Source organism: Labrus mixtus, chromosome 20 (genome assembly GCF_963584025.1).
Source record: "Labrus mixtus chromosome 20, fLabMix1.1, whole genome shotgun sequence".
NCBI lineage: Eukaryota > Metazoa > Chordata > Actinopteri > Labriformes > Labridae > Labrus > Labrus mixtus.
The window spans coordinates 11,450,017-11,470,179 of NC_083631.1; the positions used below are offsets into that span (position 1 = coordinate 11,450,017).

At 38.6% G+C, this 20,163-nt stretch overlaps 1 protein-coding gene across 7 annotated transcripts in view; it reads right to left on the reverse strand.

Moving 5' to 3' along the window:
* The window catches only part of caskin1 (CASK interacting protein 1), a 95,612-nt gene that overhangs the window by 14,456 nt on the left and 60,993 nt on the right, over positions 1–20,163 (reverse strand). For 2 of the 7 annotated variants that reach the window (XM_061065369.1, XM_061065368.1), the window contains exons 5-15: positions 18,662–18,757; positions 18,425–18,555; positions 16,809–16,917; positions 15,515–15,623; positions 14,832–14,926; positions 13,660–13,777; positions 10,413–10,658; positions 7,068–7,172; positions 6,017–6,135; positions 4,636–4,717; positions 3,977–4,086 (exon numbers count right to left, since the gene is read on the reverse strand). In XM_061065369.1, the coding sequence (XP_060921352.1) occupies positions 3,977–4,086; positions 4,636–4,717; positions 6,017–6,135; positions 7,068–7,172; positions 10,413–10,658; positions 13,660–13,777; positions 14,832–14,926; positions 15,515–15,623; positions 16,809–16,917; positions 18,425–18,555; positions 18,662–18,757 (1,320 nt within the window). Of the gene's footprint in view, positions 1–3,976; positions 4,090–4,635; positions 4,718–6,016; positions 6,136–7,067; positions 7,173–10,412; positions 10,659–13,659; positions 13,778–14,831; positions 14,927–15,514; positions 15,624–16,808; positions 16,918–18,424; positions 18,556–18,661; positions 18,758–20,163 lie in introns of all 7 variants that reach the window. The other 5 variants (XM_061065367.1, XM_061065366.1, XM_061065371.1 and 2 more) reach the window with 4 other exon arrangements.

Sequence of the window (20,163 nt, forward strand, 5' to 3'; positions counted from 1 at the left end):
GTAGCAAAGATCTGTTCAACATAGGCTTTTGTCACAATATCTCATTTATTTCTAAGAAGAGAGAGAGTTAAACACTTAAGAATGAATCTAGCAATCCAGCTGGCGTCTGATTAATTCAATGGATGATGTCCAGGATAACCCTGGTTGGCCCTGAATGGAAAACCAGGCTAAGGTTAGGAAGGGGAAAGGCCCTGTGTGAAGGTATCTCAACAGATGCTGTTTGGAAACATCAGGCCTCTGCATTTGACACTTTACAGCTAGACAGTAAAGACAAAGGGTGACTGATGTTTTTCTTTTGATTTAGAGAAGGAGAGGTAAAATAATTCTTTATACTGTGGATACAACCTTTAACAATGTACACTTCCCCACTTTGTTAACTCTTCCCTCAATTATTATAACTATAACTATTCTCTGTTTTTCTTTAAGCCATATTTTTGACTTAGCAAAATAAATAAAAGATCATCATAATTGCATATGAATACAAAATATCCCCTGTCCTTTGTTTTCTGAATAATCTCACATTTCAGACTAAATACTCTTGCCTTTGATTTTCTAAGGCTGTAGCTGAGATTTAAACATTTGCTTGGGGTGTGTTCAGTGTTTTTTAACATATACGCACAACTAGTGCTTGTTTTATATGAATAAAGGACAGGTCATATCATTTCAAGCCTGGTAGTTGTCAATTGGCAATGATGGATTCTAGGTGCATACAGTTGTTGAGTTCATGTTCATCCTAACTAGGACTTAAATATTTAGTAGATATTTTTGCATCATTTCATTAAAAAGGTGCCAAACAACAAAATTGTAAACAGACTTTATACACAAACTAACATCAGAGGAGTAAATGTTAAGTAGCTTATTAAATCAACTAAAGGTGTAAAATCTTTCTATGACCTTTTAAGACGGTAAGTATTGAAGCCCATTTCCGCCAGTTAAAAAAATAAAAATGAAAACCCGGCTTTGTTGAGAATTTTTTTTTGCCCATATTAAGTTGCAATTATGAGATAAAAAAAAGTCAAAATTATGAGATAAAAATTCCTTTCTTGTGTTAAAAGGTCACATATAATCCTCATTTTCAACAAGTTTACACAAGTCTCAGAGGTCCCCAAAACATGTGTGTGAAGTTTATTGCTAAAATTCCACTCAGATCCTATATTTTATCATGCCTATAAACCCCTCTATTTCACTGTGTGTCTGTAGCTTTAAATGCAAATAAGCTGTGTTCGACCACGCCCCTCTTTGGAGAGGGCTCTTGTTAAGGCTTTCTTGCACCATGCCCTATTGTTTAGGGTGAGAAGGCAGACTCAGAGGGCAGAACAAACACCTATGTGTGGGAGTGTCATCCACCTGGGGGAGGGGTTACTGCCCTTTGTGATGTCATGAAGGGAAAATCGCTGAAGGGCCTGTTTGAGCACACACTTTCTGGAAAGTGGAGCAGGCGAAAGACGGAGCAGAAGGACTTTTCTCATGACAGCTTTTGGTAAAGACAAAGACTGAATAACATGGACTGTATAGTTTTGATTGTTTTGAAGTGTGGTATCTAAAAGTACCCAAGTATCAAAAAGTTTTACAACTTTTCTAGTAAGCCTTCCGTTGCTTATCCCAGCAAATTTACATCCAATATTAACTGTCTTTTTTTTGCTCTGATTTATTGCTCTCTACCAGTTCCTGAGGGGGATTTGTGAGTCTGTAGCTGCTGAATGCTCCACTGTGTTCACTTGCTAATTATTCTCAAGAGATATGAAAAAAATAAATTAAATTAAATCAGCTAGGCCTGTAGTATGAATAACAATGTTTTACAAAATATTTAAATAAGATAGCTATGAATTGTAAAAAAAAATGTTAGAAAATGTTGGTGAAATATTACCAATCATAAGCATGCACATAGAGATTAGCCAGTGTGTGGGTTAGACAAATGGTAATGTAGCTTCGGGTCAATCATATTCCTACATGGAAGTTAAACACTCTGAAGGTAGTGTAAAGTGTTTTTAGAGCTCTTTGTGCTATCCACACTGACTCAAAAAAAAAAAGCTAAAGTGCTGAGGGAATTCAGGTGATGATTCTCTTTAGATTCCTTACTACAAGCAACCACTTTACACCACCACAGTGTCATTTGAAACCCAACTGATCATATCTGTTGTATGTCATGTAGCCTTTTAAATTCTTAAACTTTAACAATTTTGTCACGACTACCAACGCAAAACTGACATTCCGCTTATATACGTACAGAGCTTTTGCTGTTTGACTTAAGCAAGATACATGTTTCATTCTTAACTACCAATATAAGATTCTGTATATAAGAAATGGATGTAGCCAACTTGGCAGTAGCCTACCCATTAGTTTTGTTGACAACTGTTTTGTAGTCTCCAGATCAACATTTTGGTTCCAGTCAGCCAAAGGTGGGCATATCTACAGTTATAATTGCATGATGGCCCTTTCTAGTAGTCTTGCATAGAATTGGACTTGTTATTAAAACACATTTTATTGATCATTTAGTTAAAGTAAAAAATGTAATAATTTAACCTGAATTTGTTATTCAGTAGTTTGAAAAAAGCTTGTAGTCACTAGACAACTTGTAATGGGCTGTCTTTTGAAAATTAAGTAATGTAATGATCAAAGCTTTCCAACCTGGTAAAAATAGTTAATGCTTGGTGGAAAGCAGGTTTGAGAGCAACATGACAGAATCAATGTTGATCCTCTGCACGACTTCTTCTCACACTCTGTTTGTCTTTAAAACCATGGATCCCTTTTGTTTATCTCCCTCCTGACAGTCTCTCCTTCTTTTCTTCTTTATCTTACAACATGACCCTCCTCTTCCTGGCCACCCTAACCCTCAAAACTAATTGTTTTTTCCCTCCCATCCCTCATCCTCTTTACACTGCTGAGGGAAATATCAGAGAGATGGGTGCTAAGGAATCAGGACTGTGGCTAACAGATGGTCGTGAGAACATGACTTACATGACAGCACCATCACTAACACACACACACACACACACACACACACACACACACACACACACACACACACACACACACACATAAAAACACACACATGTACTGTTGGCAAGCGATGCAAATACAACTACCTGCTATTTTAATATGCTTATTGGTTTACTGAGCTTTAATTGATTATACAATAATGTGAACCTCAGAGTGGGCCCACACACACACACACACACACACACACACACACACACACACACACACACACCGCCACACACACACCGCCACACAGACACACACACGATCATAAATACACACATACACACAAACTACAGTAAATAAAAGCTTACTGTACATGATGTAAGCTAAGATTTCACACTTCCTGTGCAGAGCTAGTCCACCCACAACAGACACACTGCTTGGCATCTGCTTGCACACACACAAACACAATCACTCTCACACTGATATCTAGAGTTATTATAACCTACGGCACATTTACCAACCATTATTAAAGAGACATTATTTCTCTGCAAAAGAAGAAATACTGCAATGGAAGAATAGAAGCTGCAACTAAAAGGAGTGAGCAAGGATGGATAGCAGGAAGCAGATAAACGAGAGAGGGACAGGACTCTCTCTTTCATTTGTGCTCTCTTGTCACACACACACTCACACACACACACACACACACACACACAAGATCGTCCACATATTCATATAGGATCAAGCTGCAGATTCCATTCACACACTCACCGTGTCATGGCTGCATCCGAACACTCGCAGAACGGACGAGGCGAGTTGGGACAGAAAACGCTGGGACATCTTGTTGTGAGTGTGTGTATATAACTGCACAGTGTGTCTGTTTGTGTGTGTGTATAGAAAAGTGAGAGGATTGTGGTTGAGGTGACTGAGATGCTACATTCTGATCGTGCTGCAGTAAGATGTTGATAGTGATGCTTGTCTGTATGTGACTCCTGAGTGTTTGTATGAAAGAGGGAGAGAGGACTGAATTTGTTGGAATTTGGGACTGTCCTACCTTCCCCTCGCCTGGCCCCTCCCCCTTCCTGCTTGCCGTGGCGTCATAAGGCGGCGCCTCGTGAAGAGGACAGCCCGATTGGCTGGATGTCCGAGAGGAACTGGCAGAGCCTGCTGGGAGAAATTCCATTGGCTGGTTTTAAGATGTCGCCCTATGAGTTTACATTCTGGATCAATCAACAGATGGGTTTTCATGTCTTACAATCGGACCTCTCCACCAATTAATTTCAAATAGCGTCTTTGCTTTGAAATTTAACCAATCACATTCTTGCTTTCCAAGATATAAAAAACCTTAACCAACCACAGCCTTCTACACTTCCTCCTACATCCCCTGCCTTGGCCATCTGTCTGCTAAACAAGCCAAGATGTGTGTGTGTGTGTGTGTGTGTGTGTGTGTGTGTGTGTGTGTGTGTGTGTGTGTGTGTGTGAAGTCATATACATGACATTTATAAAAGACCAGTGGATTATGACTCTTATTTTTATAACACCACTCATTTCATCCCATGTTTAATCTTCTATTTCTCTATTTAAAACATATTCCTTCTTTTCTCATGACATTTATGTGAGGTTTCTGTGAATTTAAGTTTAAAATTCAGCTGAAACTGAAACACAATATCTGGGTTGAATAAGGATACCCGTCCGTTATGTCCCTGTTCCTACCTGCAGGCTGGTCCACAGACTTGGACTGCTCCATCAGATGCTCCTTGGCTTTTGCAGACTGAGACAAGACCGTGGCTAGTAGCTGAAAACACATAGAAGCACAAGCAAACACAGATGATGCACTACGTTAGGAAACATTTTTTTTAAACCTTTGTTGGGCAAGTTGTAGGTGCAACATATCATTTTAAGTTGTTGGAACAAACGTGTTAGGCTGGAAGCGATCCTCCAGGCTGCATTAGCAATTTGTTTCTTTTAGCCTTGTGTGCATAATGTTAAGATTTGTTTCAAACCAGCTACTGGACATTCAAAAGTGAAAACATTCAATACACTTGCTTGTTATGTAAGTCTGCACAAATTGTAGTTGAGTGCATATAGGTGGACTTGTGTTATTGCTTTTCAAGAAAGACATGATACTGATTGTTTTTTTTTGTTTGCCTTCTCAGTAGGTTACAAAAATACTAATTCTGAGTCCACATCATTTCAGATAGGCTACATCTCTGTTAAATTTAACAAGGTGTGATGTATTTAAATTGTTGCAACATAATCCTTGGTTCTGATGCTTCCGGTGTCATTGCTGAAATACAAATCTGATTACTGCTGATGAAAATTGGATGGCATTAGACACAGAGAAGCCAGATGGTACCAAATTGGGTCTTATATTGCTGTGTGGATTTTTCAGGGGATTTAAAAAACGCCTCACTTGCTGTAAATATATGACGTGTGCAGCTGGCAGACAATCTCAGAGCAGCAGTGAGTTGTTTGCCATTAAACAATACCCGACACATTACAGAAAAAAAATGGAAAAGTGAATATTACAAAGAAATATTTATTTTAGTAAAAGTGATGAAGGTCTCTTCAAAACTCAAACATGAATTTAAATTTCCCGTTCATTGCACACGTTTGACTGTGAGATTGTGTGTGTGTGTGTGTGTGTGTGTGTGTGTGTGTGTGTGTGTGTGTGTGTGTGTGTGTGTGTGTGTGTGTGTGTAAGCCAACAGATGTTGCAGATTTGTGAAAGTATTCTTGTTTGGCCGTGGTTGTCTACAAGCCGGGTCAAATCAACAACCATTAGAGTTCCACCTTTTTTTGATGCAAACTGAGACATCAGAACAATCTTAATGCTGACAGGCTTCGAGACCAAAAGCACTTCAAAGTCCTTCTTGAGTTAACAGAGATAAACATGCAAATGACACAAATACATGTGATACAATTTCGCAAAAGTCAAATGATTTGCACGATCACCTTGCCTAAATTGACATATATTTGCCGCTTTGAGCAAATCTGATCATAATCCACTGTTGGTCAAAATCATTTCACCTTTTTGGCATCAATGCAAAATGGTTATTCTTTATTTGTGTGTGTTTGTATTTTTGTGTTGTACCTTCACCCCCTCAGCCTGTGCGTGGAGGATGTGTGTGGTGCTGCCGGCACTTTGACCGCTGCCGGATGACCTCAGACTGGTGACACTGCCAGAGCTACCAACACTGCTGCGATCTCCACCTGCAACACACATACACACAAAGACACACACCCACAAACACGCGCATACATACACACACACACACACACACACACACACACACACACACACACATGCATACGCAAACACACACACATACACACACACAGACACACACACAAACACACATATGCATACACACATGCATGCAACCGTACAAACAATACAAATCGATTTTTTGCATACAAATGCACACATGCAACAACCAGATGGATGCATACATTCACACACGCACACACACACACACACACGCACACACGCACACACACACACACACACACACACACACACGCACACACAAACATACACACACAGGCACACACACATTGAGTGGTTTAGCTGATTTCCAAAGCAGTGTGGTAACAGGTGTGACTCTCCACTGAAATGCACTGGGCAGCATGTGGTTGATTTGATGGACAGAACATACAGACAGACAGGTTGATGGACGACTGAGCGACAAACACAGGAGTGGAGGAAACAAGACAAACCTTTTACTTTTACACACAACACTCACACACACACCAATTCTCTCTCCCTCTTCCTCTCTCTCCTAACTGTTCTTTGACTTCCCATCCAAAACATCTCCATACATCCAGTTAGAAAGACACACAGATTGTTGACCAATGCAGATGGCTGCAGTCCTACACAGAAGGCCACTGAGCTCAACTAAGCTATACATGGAGGAATAAGCAGGACATGGGGGACTGTCAGGAGCAGGTCAAAGAGTATCTGAGAGCCTTCAAACCACTTCATTTTATAGGTCAAAGAAACTGATTGATTCTATAGGGACATTGCCGGCTGTGCCAGGCTGAAGAGCCTTTTTTTTTTTTTAACAGTGTCAGATACTATTTGACCCCGGTCAGACTTCATGATAGTCAGGGACTGAGGGCTCAGCGCAGCGCGGCTTAGTTACCTGCCACGGGCTTGCGCAGTACCCAGATCTCTTCGTTGGAGCCTCCATGGGGCCCGCTGGATGGGGAGGGAGAGCTGTGAGGACTTGCCTCTGAGCCGCGACAACCTTTAACACAGAACACCACTGTTAGCCGCTAACCGACCCTAATCTGTCCTAGGAAGGATCTCTATTTTCTTGATATCATAAACTAGCATCTAAAGCATGAATGATTGATATTTTAATAAACTTTGGGTTAGCTGAGCAAGTAAAAAATGGAAGGACAAATTTTCACTGATTGATGTTAAAGTTAAAATAGCTAAAATAGTTGAATTGCTCATTAGAAAACGGTGACTTTTCATAATTTGGCTTAGACCAATTTTTTGCTTAGGCTTGGTGCAACATTAGCATTTATTTAGTGTTTCTTCCCTAAGTAGAGAGTTAACTTTCCTTTAAGCTAAATACAAGTCACTTTCACTTTCTTGAGAAAAAACAACAACACACACGCTGCCATATTCTCCACTATTTTTCTAGTTAATTGCTAACTTTCTGCTAAAACAATCAGCTGTTTGATACTAGGTAAAATATGAGGCTGTAAAATCATTACAGTCGACTCCGTTTATACTAGAAATAGTTATTTGAAAAATATAGATGCATGTTGGTTCAAACCATTGTTAGGGTTTATTAAGGCCCCTATCTTTACACCTGAATCAGTGAATACAAAGAGGGTGAACGGTGAAGTGGGGTTAATTAATTACAAACTAGAAAAAGACTAAAATGACATACGGGCCAGAAGGAGAGCAGAGTCATTGGGTAAACGCAGATAAGGGATTCTTTTTTATAAAAGGATAAGATTAAAACTCTCTCACACACCACACTTTCATTCTCACACACATGCACACACACAGACACATACACAGAAAAAATACAGCATATATAGATATAGATATATGAAAACATTTATATACCCGTTGTACATAAATAAATCCATAACATGAATATCCGTGTATATACACATATATGCCATAATGTACATACACATACATATATAATGCATCCTTATGTGTGTGATTATATATGTACGTCTCATCAGAATGGTGCTGCTGTAGTGCATTTGGAGAGAGTCATAAACCTTTATAACCCTCTAACTAAGGGTTTATGAAAGGTTTATATGTGTAAACCAAAGTTGCTCCAGTGAAGCACACACATTAATCGTTTCATTTGCTTTCATGTAATACCGCAGCTCCTTCTTGTGGCCACTTTGTATCCCTCCAAGTGACATCAAACACAGGATTGATCAACCCAGCAGGCTTTTTTCTAATTGGCATATTTGTTCAACTTTAAAAAAAACCCTGTTATTGTCAAACAGTTTGATTAATGCTAATGCTTAATAATTATACTGGCCTGATTTTAGTTACCAGCCAAACTACATACGTTTTCTTGTTATTTTGAACCCAGTGGTCAGTTTTGGACTGAGTTTTTTAAGGACTTTTGTCTACAAGTATTTTATCTCCTGGAGGGAATAAATGGTGGCCAGTGAAGGTGCCCATTCACAGTTGTACAGTCTACAGTCAGTGAATAACTTACCTTCAAATCATCAAGGATGACAAACACATTGATAATGTACTGAGATAAGGCTTTACTTTTAATGTTATAGCTTGTTAATCTTTGTATGTAATACAATATTTTAGCGTTAACTTTGAAAACCTTGTGTTCAAGACTTCATGAATGGCTTTACAACAGCTAACAATACATTAGCATTGTTCCAGATACACGTTGTTAGTGTTTTCTTTTTTTACCTAGATAGAAAATATAACCTGTTAATGTAAGAAAAGTCTAACATGTCCAACTAATACAACCATCAAAGCAACAACTCCTATCTTTCCAGATTGTGTCTGTACACTATAATTCTTCTACCTGTTACTTCCATAGCACACATTCAATCAAGCATACATTAGGGGTATTGGTGCAAAGTGAGTAAAGGTGGTGTTAAAATGATTAGGCATGACAGTAACACAAACAACGTGGATAGAACAGAAAATAAGCTGGTTCACAGTGTGGTCGGGAGAAAGTTGTGCACAGTAGGATGGATTTGTGTTCATAAAACTGGTTGGATTGTCTTGGTGGTTGGGACAAAGGTGAGATACAGGGGAAGAGAAAAGAAAAAAAAACAGAAGGAAGGAGAAAAACAAAAAACTGCAAATAATAAAAACAAGGGACCAAAAAGCACGAACCAACTCAGGTGAACAGAGCTCTACGTTAAATGCTCAGTTATACGCACAAGAATCACATAGGCTACTGATTCTTTCTTACCGGCAAAAAGATTCTTTAATAGAATGGGCAGTATTGTAACTTTGGCCAAAATTGTCAACTAATACAAAAAAAATAGATTCTTAAAAACTTTAGGTGTTGTCTTAAAATTCTGCAACACTTAAACGGCCAAAGCGGTTACAAGATTTACAAAGTAAGGCAGAACTCTGGTGAAGAAGTATTGTAGCTTAATGCTGAAAGTTTCACTGTTAGCATCAGTTTTCAGAATCACCAGTGTGGCATGGAAAGCACCTCAGAGGGCCATGATAAGCTATAGCTAATGTTAGCAAGTTATGTCCATTTTAGCTAGGAGAATCACTCTGGTTAGCATTGTAGCTAGATGTTGAACGCTACACTTTATGCACATTCTAGTAGGAAACCTGAGTGTTCTCGTAACATTACAACCGCATTCAACATTTAACATTATGTCATTATAATTATCTATATATGATGACCTTATTCTTGTAATGTAACAACGTTTTCTCACAAAATTACGACTTTAATCTCATAGTATGTCATGACTTTACTTTTCTTTAATATGGCCTAAATACTCTGTATTACAAATATATCCGAGTAAAGAAGCCTTGAAATTGAAGTCTATTAAAACAACCTTTTTGGATGTTTTTTAAATGCCGTATGTTGTAAATTGCAGGATATATAAATCGTGATCCTTTATTCTTTCATGTTGAATAAGCTGCTATTTCTGATCAGAAAATAAAGAAGTGCCCTAAATTCATCGGATCGAATTTCAGTCTAAAAGCTGATTCTGATTTATAGGAATGGAGATGACAACAGCAAAAACAGTTAAATAAAAGTATAGTATGAGCAACACAATTACATAAAAAATTACATAAATAATGATCCATAACAGAAAACTTCAAAGCATGCCTTCTTCAAACTAATTTTCAACACCAATTGGATTTTTTCATGACCAATCAGAAATAGAGATCAATGGCAGACAAGATCAGACTCAGCAGAGGAAAGCATCCCTTGAAGCTTTAATAATAATAATAATAATAATAATAATAATAATAATTATAATGAAAAGGGGGTGTGTACCTGGGCCAGTGGGTGTGTCTCCCAGTGGGCTTGTCACGGGCGACTTGTTATAGCCAAAGGAAGTGAAAAGTGGAAGCAGTGGCTGATGGGAATGTGGTGGAGGAGGAGGCGGTGGAGGCAGGATATGGATCTGATGGAACGTGGTGTCGTTGCCGTTGACTACCGCGTTGGCAGGGGCAACCGTCGCCGGAGGAACCAGCGGTATCTTTTGAAACTGTTGAGTGCAAATGACTGTGCTGGCCAAACCTGGATAACACCCACCGTGACGACACACACACACAACCAGCCAACAGTGAACCATCGCCACGTAACAAACAAACAACAGAACAGAGAATTACACGTAAGAAAAAGGAGGAAAAAAAGGAAATTAAAAACAAAGTTACAAAATTAAACAAATGAACATAAGATGGTGAAGTACACGGCTGATGTCAAAGGATGAGGACAGAGAGAGGACGAACAAATGTGGGCGTTGTTACATTGAAATGTATTAAGAGGTTAGAAGGGGCGTGATTAATAGTGGGAGTGGAAATGGTGCAAGGAGGCTTCAGCGAAGAAATTTATTATAATCCGCTTAAAAAGCTGTGTACGCGGGTTGCCATGTCATCGAAACGGAAGCTTCAGTGTTTAGCCAGCGCTGCATCGGACCTTTCTGAGTTCTATCCTCTCTCCAAGCATCTCCAATATTTATCCTACTGTTACAACGTTGCTGCTCGTGGAGTTTATTAGAAAATGTTGTGTAATTTTAGGTCGGGTAAAATCAGTTATTTCTGAACCAGTTCAGCTGCCCGTTTCCATCGCTGCAACACCTGTTGCTTTGCTGGTTTAACTGGACTCATATCTGGCAAAACCGCCAAATTATTACTATTAGCTACTATCATACAATAATATTTATGTTACAGTATCTGAACAGAGTCATTCAACTTGCCATATCAAGTAGTGTTCACTGGTGCACTCTTCCACTAGTCCAATACAACTGGTTGCTAAATTACTACTCATCAAAAAAGGATTTCAAGTTGTGACCCTTCACACAACTCTTGATAACATGGTCATAAATCATCAAAATCAGTGCACTAAGCAAACAAGCCTGCAAGCCATTGTGCTAAAAGGCTTTACATCACTCTTTTTGTATTCACACTTCAATCAATCAATGATTTTTGTTTATATAGCTCCAACTAACAATAAAGGTTATCTAAAGTTATAAAGCAGGTCAAGACAAAACTCTTCCTATCTGAACCCAGTATTATGTCATTTATTTGGACCATCCAGTTTCATTTTGACTGTACATGCTGCTGTTGCAACTGCTCCATTTAAATTCCAGATCGGGGGGAAATTATTTGTTTTTCTTTCTTATCGGTGTTCTTTGTTAAAATGTATTGGTTGAAATAAATCTGCTGAAGCATCCTCATTTGTGTAAAAAGAAAAGAAGAAAAGACAGTAGAGTTGTTGTACATGGTGAAAAGATGGTGAGATGAATGATTAAAAATGCATGAAAACAGTTGAGTAAGTGAACCCTCTTGCTAAAACAGCTGCTGTAGCCCCAAGTGTGTACGTCCATGATTAGTCAGTATTGCTGTGCAAGCTGAATAGGGGATTTCAAGCTGTTTTCTACTGTATCCAGCTGTTCTATACTACGTATGTATGCCCAAAGAACACTGAAGGAAAGGAGCTTTATGAGGCTAACTCTGGCTCAACAGTCTTGTAGGTGGTTGAGAAACAATCACAGCATTTACTATGACTTGGAGCAGGTTGCATAGTGGTGAATGAACTACACAAGGATAGAAGAGATGGAAGAATAGATGTCCAGAAAGGTAACCACAGGAGAGAGAAGAGATCATCTAAAAGACAGAGATGAGTGAGTTTCTTTTGATCATGGAGGGTGGATCCAAACATTTACAAAGAGAAAGTTATACAGACTGAGACAACTAGACCTTTTACAACAAGAGACATACATAGATGGAGAAACTGACATACCAGACCTAAAGACAGACGCCAATATACAGAAAAAACAGACTGAGCCTAATTTGTGCATGAAACTTTGGGAGGATGGGATGGATGTGAATGTGCTCTGTAGTTCTCACCAGAGAGGTAAAAAGCTCATTACGGTGACATTAAATGAAGAAAGGAGTTTTTAAGATTATATGGGAGTTCAATAAACAGCCTAGCATTAAAAAACATACAGAAGACACACAAAATATAATCGTTTCCCCTTCCTTTTCTCTTGATTAGCAAACAACCTGTTGGAAATGTACATGAGCGAGTAGTATAAGGAATATCCATCCATCCTCAATCTGTACTGCTTATGCTGTTAAAGTGCTGGAGCCAATCCAAGCCATGCTAGCTGTATTCTCTAGTTTTATATCTCTACATGCATTTTAAGATAACAGGGTGTTGTGGGTAGTTTCTTATTCATCAATTGTCTGTATAAAAGAAGTGGAAATATCATCTAGGTCTGACAAGTGAGGCCAATGCAGAAGTGATGTAAACTTGTATACCAGTGGCCCACACTGGGTGATAGATGTACACATATAGATTGTAAGCTGACTTTATGACTTCAATAAAAATAGACAAAAGCAACTTAAACTAAAAATGCATTTACGTCTGCAAAATGAAATGGTATCATTTCAACACTGTTACCTCTGACTATTTAGCCACCCAAGTATTTACAGTCCTTATGCTAAGCTAATAATATACAGCCTTTTTAACTGTAGGGTTTTGTACCTTACAGACATCGTATTCCACACAAGAAAACAATCATTTAGCAGGTACTGCTACGTGTTAGCAATGATGAGATCATCAGCCAGGGACATGTGTGAAATGATGGTGTCTGTGTTATTAATATCAGGCTGAACTCATGAGAACTATGTGTTTGATTTAAGACAAGTGGTAGTGCAGTTATATGTAACTCAATTGGTTCACAAGTATTAAACTTAGATAAGTTAGATAACACAGCGATGAAAGCTTGGTGTGCGTCACCACTGTGCTCCGTTGACATTCTCTGAAAGGATTTTGATTCTAGCCTGTAATCACTCAAAAAGTTTAACCAATAAAAAAGTCAAGTTAAGTGCCCACATTCAGAGCTTCTCTTTTCTTCTTCATCTTGTTCTTCTTTGTTTTCATTCTTTCTCCAAGTTCTTTTGCTGTTTTTATCGACATGTTTAATGTATCTCCGGGACACTTTTGGGAAACTCTTGCGATCACTTAGCCACAACACACTCACATGCACACATACTTTAAAGTGCTCACACACCTGTGCGTTTGCTGATGACTTCCACCATGGTAGAAGGGAAGTAGCCCACTCGGTCATTCCCTGTTCGGTTGTCATGGATACAGCCTTTCCAGCGTCCATCAGGGTGCTGCTCCAAAACCTGTGCAGTAAGTTTGTTTACAATCATGATATTCAATTACACTCACAGTTATTGGCTCATTTCATACTGCTAACTACTTAAACTTTTGACTAATATTATATTTACAGATATTTTTATCCCTTCATTCTTAACTGAAGCTTAGGCACTGCTTCGTTTTCTTTTAATTACTGTAATAAGTTCCCAAAGGCTGTATAAAAGCTCATTAATATTCATGGCTTGTTGGCCGACTGCAATGTAGCAAGAGAATACATGTTTTTGTAGAACAAATTCATTGTAATGAGGGAGGTTTAAACTACTCATTCCTGCATATTCATTAGAAATCCCACCAAACTAGTACGGATATCAATGATTTAAGATTCAGGAAAGCACAAACAAACTCTTCATTTAAGCTGTGAAGGCTTCTGAATGCATGACTCTGCAAAGAGCTGCTTGACAGAACTTTAGCTACACACTAGTTATGCATACAGTTTAATTACAGACATGTTTACAATGAATATTGTTAAAATAACTCCCCCATACTTGATCTGCATCAGTGTAGCTTTGTAGCACCTTTAGCTCCCTCTAGGGAACAGAACAAGGAAGTGGGGTGAGAGAGGCCTTGCCTCATACAGGTGCTGTCCAATCTTTTCTGTAGTTGTATCTGTAGTTGTACTACATTTGGACTGTATCAGTGAGTGAGTTATATCATTCATGTTTACTTGTTACCCCTCGTCAGTCTATGTGAATACGAGGTTAGAGCAGATCAACAGAGAAGTGGTTACTTCCTCTTACATTGAGAAAACACCTATAAACAATTTTGTGTTCCATATTGAAATATTTTACATTTTGTGCAAAAGTTACACCATTTATAATCTGAAACTAAACTAAACTGAATCTAACATTTTTAAACTAAATACTAGAAATGCTTTTGCCTTTAACCACTTGAGTGTCAACAACAATCAATTTTAATGTCAGGATTGGTGCCTGCGTGTGTGTTTGTGTGTGTGTGTGTGTGTGTGTGTGTGTGTGTGTGTGTGTGTGTGTGTGTGTGTGTGTGTGTGTGTGTGTGGGTTACCGTAATGACGTCTCCTGCTTTGATGTTGAGGCTGGTCAGGTCGTAGTTGTTGCAGTAATCCTTCAAAGCTCGAACCTGAAGAGCTGCTGATGCATCTACCAATCAGAAAGAGACAAAAGATTCAAACATTGTGTATGGGTTTTGAAGAATGTCTCTTGGGCCACAATGTTGTACTGTCACTTTTCAATATGCGGCTCTTAATCACACACTGTAACCTCTTTATTGTAACTTTCCCATTAAAACAATGTACAGAGTTTACACAGTCTGTGGTTGGAGACTATTACAGGAGCAGTTTGATGTTTGGATGCTCTCAAGTGAGAGTTAGATGAGAAGGTGGTACAGTTTCCTGTGCAATATGAACAAACACGATATAAGATGATAACTTGTGAGCTGTAAGTATTAGGGCCTATTTGTTACTCTAGACAAAATCTAAACAGGCCCATGCAGTGGACTCATATATAACATACTCACATACTAACATAGGGGTGGCAGAGCTCTGTTTCTCTAACTCTCTTGAGGAATGAATTGAATTTCCCAAAATGAGTTGAGCTAACTTTCTCTGTGACTCTTTCCCGGCATTTGTCAAACAATCCTCTCTACTCTTTTCCCATTAAGAAGCTTCTCTTCTGTTTTTACTTATCCAACCATTCATCACTATCACCTATCATCATCATACACCCTACCCCTCAGCAGCTGTTTGATCTCTCTGCTGGCTTGTGTTGCAGTGAACTGGTAGACAATGTCCAGCGCCGTCTGGCTGTAGGTGTTTCTTACTGCGGCGTTGATACCACTCTGGAGAGGAGAAAATAAAATGGAATTGGTATTTGTTGTTTTTTTACAGATTTAAAATGAGCGATCAAAATGTAGAAAACACAAAAACAACAAGAACAACAAAAAACCCTCAAGTCTGTCATTTATGTTTTATTATAGTCAAATTAAATAAATTGGCTGCAAACATGTTTTATTTCAATAAAAGATCTAAAACAATATTCAGTATCCAATGTGTTCTTCCCTCATTAATATATATACGACTATATAACATGCCGAATCTTTCACAGCCAGGGAGTAAAATGACAAAAAGTAATATTCTCATAAGCTCTTCAATTGATATCGCCCCTCTTATTTTCATAAACCCTGGGGCATTTAAAGTCACCATCACAAATCAGTCATTTGCTAAATCGTTTTCTTGTCTTGCAGTTCAGCTACATTTCTCATAACTCTGTCTCAACATTATCACATGGCCAAGAAGAGCTTTTTCACAAACAGGCCTCAGACTCCCACAGCATTTAGTTATGTTTTTCTTCCCAAGGATCTTGAGAAAACGAGGGTCTTTCAATGACATGGTTCAGGTGACAACTTAAAGGCAGGAAGGTAGTCAAATAAACAACAATGTTTTACTTTTATATATATATATATATATATATATATATATATATATATATATATATATATTTAAGTATAGTCTCAATACATTTATTTCACTGACATTTTCAAAATCGTTGGACAGTTTGTCCAATTTTCATGTGATAGCTTTTTCATTCATTTCAGAAGTACAATTACCTAATTCAATATTCTTACAATAGATACATTAAGCCCTTTTTTGTTTTTAAATTCATATAGGCCTGAGCTTTTGAGGACATATTGACATACTTATATAGAATAATCAGCATTACTAAAAACTACACCCATCAAAAAGTGTCAATGTAGAGAATGAAAAAGTACAAAATATCCCTCTGATGTGTTTTCCTGTTTTTCAGAGGGTAAAAGTACTGTAGCATTCTGTGGAATCAAAGCCTGTATGGGAGAAGTTTTAAATTGATAGATACTGCTTAACTTTTATGCATTCAAGAGCAGTACAACTCAAATGGATATCACACAGTGAGGATGTAAAAATCCAAGTAAGGTTGTAATGTTCCTTTAAATGAATCTAAGCCCAGGAGTCAATGCAACAAGGTCTGTCAGTTCAGTTCCACTTACTTCCAGCAGGAGTCTCACTGCCTCTGTCTTTCCACAGAGGGCTGCTTCATGCAGGGCAGTGCCCGCTTTGGTCTGTCTGTTGATATCGATGCCCGCCTGGATCAACAGTCTGACAGCAGGTGACACAGGAAAGAGGAAGGGAAGGAAGTGGAAGTGGAAGGAAAGAAAGAGATGACAGAGAAAGGACAGGGAGACATTTAAAGGGAAAATAGAGTAAATAATAGCAAAGAAGAGAAAGGAGAAGTGACGAGTTGAGGGATGAAATGCAAAAGTAAAAACAATGATTATTGTCAACAAAGTCCATAAAATGACCCTGACCCTAACCCTAACCCATAAATAACAGAGTGTAAACCCAAATTTCCCCTAGGGGATTAAGAAAGTATATCAAAATCAAAAAAATAAATAAATAAAAAAGCAGTCAGAATACCTGAAATAACTATTGCATATAGAAAATCGATGCAGACACAGTGAGAGTGAAAAAGATGAAGCACCGTTTGATTGAATGTAACTAAAGAGAGGCAGGAAATGGGGAAAAGAGAGATTGGGGGATGACATGCAGCTCACTAACAAGCTAAACTAAGATGTAGCCCAGGCTAACAATAAAATGATAAACATGAGCATGTGTACATTATTGTTTTGTGCATGTTGGCATGCTGGTGTGAGCATTAAGTACTGAATACATTATGCCTCAAAGAGCTGCTGAACTGGTTGGTGGATTAATTCACTCTGACATTGACACATATTGAGTAACTTTACAGGACAGGAAGAAGACAATAGGTTGAAATAAAACATGTTGTTCATTTGGAAAACACACATCACATTTTTTTCTGACATCTTGCAACTTAGAGTCCGTGTATGTGTGTTCATGTGGGTGTGTCACTAATCAGAATCACTTCTGGAGAGGCACGCTCGGGCTGAACCAACTACGACAGGCTTCATTCTCTCTCTCTGTTTCCTCATTCTGTTATAAACATCCCTCCATCTCTCTCTCATTACTTTTCTAACCCTCTCTCCCTGCTTCTCTCTTATGATCCCCTGGTTGCAGTCGTCTCTCATCTTTCATCAATTCTCCGTAGCATCATTTTCCAAGCCAAGCAAATATATACACATGCCATGAGTAACTTAAGAAATGGGTGGAAGTAATGAAAGGAAAATTAGTGGAGTTTGTTGTGAGTGTTTATTTGCCCCGGCACACTGTCCTACTCCATCCAGAAGCTTTGTGCTAAATAATGACATCACCTTGGCAACAAAAATCACTTTGGCATGATGCTCTCTTTTGCGACAACATAAACAAAAATTAGGCACACTTCCCAGTCAAGAGAAGATTATAATGAGTTGACATTTAGTGGGACAGGGTGCCAAATCTGCAGTTTCCAGTTTATAAAACAATTAAGGCTCATCTGACTGCTGCATCACTGTACACATGTGTTTTATTATTCCTTGAGGTAATTGGACCACGCTGTTCCTCTGTTGTGTTATATAACTGTTATCTCAGCGAGCTCAGGTGGACTCTTTAAAGCCAGCGATTCATTAGAAGCAGTTTGTTTGTGAGATGTGGACCTCTCTGTATTTGTGGACGGTTGTGTGAGTCTGTGTGTGAGTCTGTGTGTGTGTACCTGATGATGTCTATGTGTCCATTCTTGGCAGCCAGGTGCAGCGGAGATGTCCCATTGGGGTCATGGGTGTCTCCTTTTTTAGGCTCCAGTAAAGCAGCACACATGTTACTGGACAGCAACAACTGGACCACCTACACACAAACACACACAGGACATAAGAAAGACATTTGACCTTTTATGTAGATTTGTCCTTTATTTTATTTTTATTTTTTTTACACAAATAAATCTACTTCTTACCCCAACTCTGCCGAACTCACAGGCCAGGTCCAGAGGTGTTTTCCCTGCGTTGTCCACAATACAAGGATTGGACTGGTGCTGCAGCAGCATCTCCGACTAATGATGAAAATACAAACCGAACACACAGATGGAAATGTATCAAATACATTTCACCCTTATTTACACAAGGCACACCCTGAAAAGGTCAACAAAGTCAGCCTATCCCTATAGACTAACACACCCTAACATACAAGCAATCACAATCACACCTATAACATATTTGAAGTCGCCAATCAACTTATTTATTAACACTCTTCTAATACAGGCAATGTCAAACCTAGCTTATCATCGGCTTCATGGCATAGTGATCGAGCATTCAGCTTCTCTTTCATTGGTATGATTAAAAAAAAGCATGTAAAGAGAGTTACAGGGGTTGTTTGTAAAAAAAACTTCCCAAATTGATGTTACCAACAAAGAAACCTAAGTTAGAGCAACTTTAAGGAGGAAGAAATATCGATTTAAAACACATACACTTATTGCTGCAACAGATACAGTAAGAACCATTTTAAAACACCAATTTAAAACACATACACTTATTAGACCTTTTAAAAGATGACAATCATCCTGATACACTGACTTAAGAGTAACCAAAGTTAGCTTAGTAAGGGGCGGTCTGTAGGGGAGCCAGAGGGTTGCCAGTTCAAGTCCCGGCACGGACCAAGTCCGGAAATTGGTCTGGTAGCTGGAGAGGTGCCAGTCCACTTCCTGAGCTCAGTAGCGCACGCTGTGGGCAGCCCCCTCACTATGACACCTCTCCCTTAGTGCAGGTCCATAGAATCCTGTTTGTGCATGTGTGTGTATTTAGGCCTATGTTTGTGTAGCATGTTCACTAGACAGAGTGTAAAAACAAATTTCCCCTCGCGGGATCAATAAAGTATAAATTATAACATTAGTCTGAAATCAAGGACCCATTATTTTTAACAGGAAATTGAATAAGTAGTTCATCTGTCATTGTTATGCTTGCATTGAATGCCTACTGTATGAAAAATGGAAGCTTGCAGACGCAGCAACGAGTAAGAGGGAAGGGTTTTTTTTTTTTTCTTGGACAATGCCCAAGCACTGTAAAAAACACTGTGATTATAAAAACACATATTTATGTAAATTATACACAAGCATGAAAAGCTGCAGAGACACAGACATTACAGGAAACCCCAAACGCTTGCTCAGAAAATATGTCATGCTGTGTTGAAAATCAAAAGCACTTCAGATGTCCTCAGGAAAGTAGGGCTGATACACATATTAGAAAGCAGCACGTTAATATGTCACATTTATTACAATACAAGCCTGTTGTCTTATTAAATATCTAGCATAGTCTGTGTTTAGTTAATAAAAATTACATAATGGAAGTGACAGAGAGAGATGTAGCAAGCTCTTTATCTATTGAATAAAAAGCAGAGACTTGCTGTTTTTTAGATGAGCAGAGAATAAATCCCTGTTGGTTGAGCCTGTGCGGTAACCAGAGA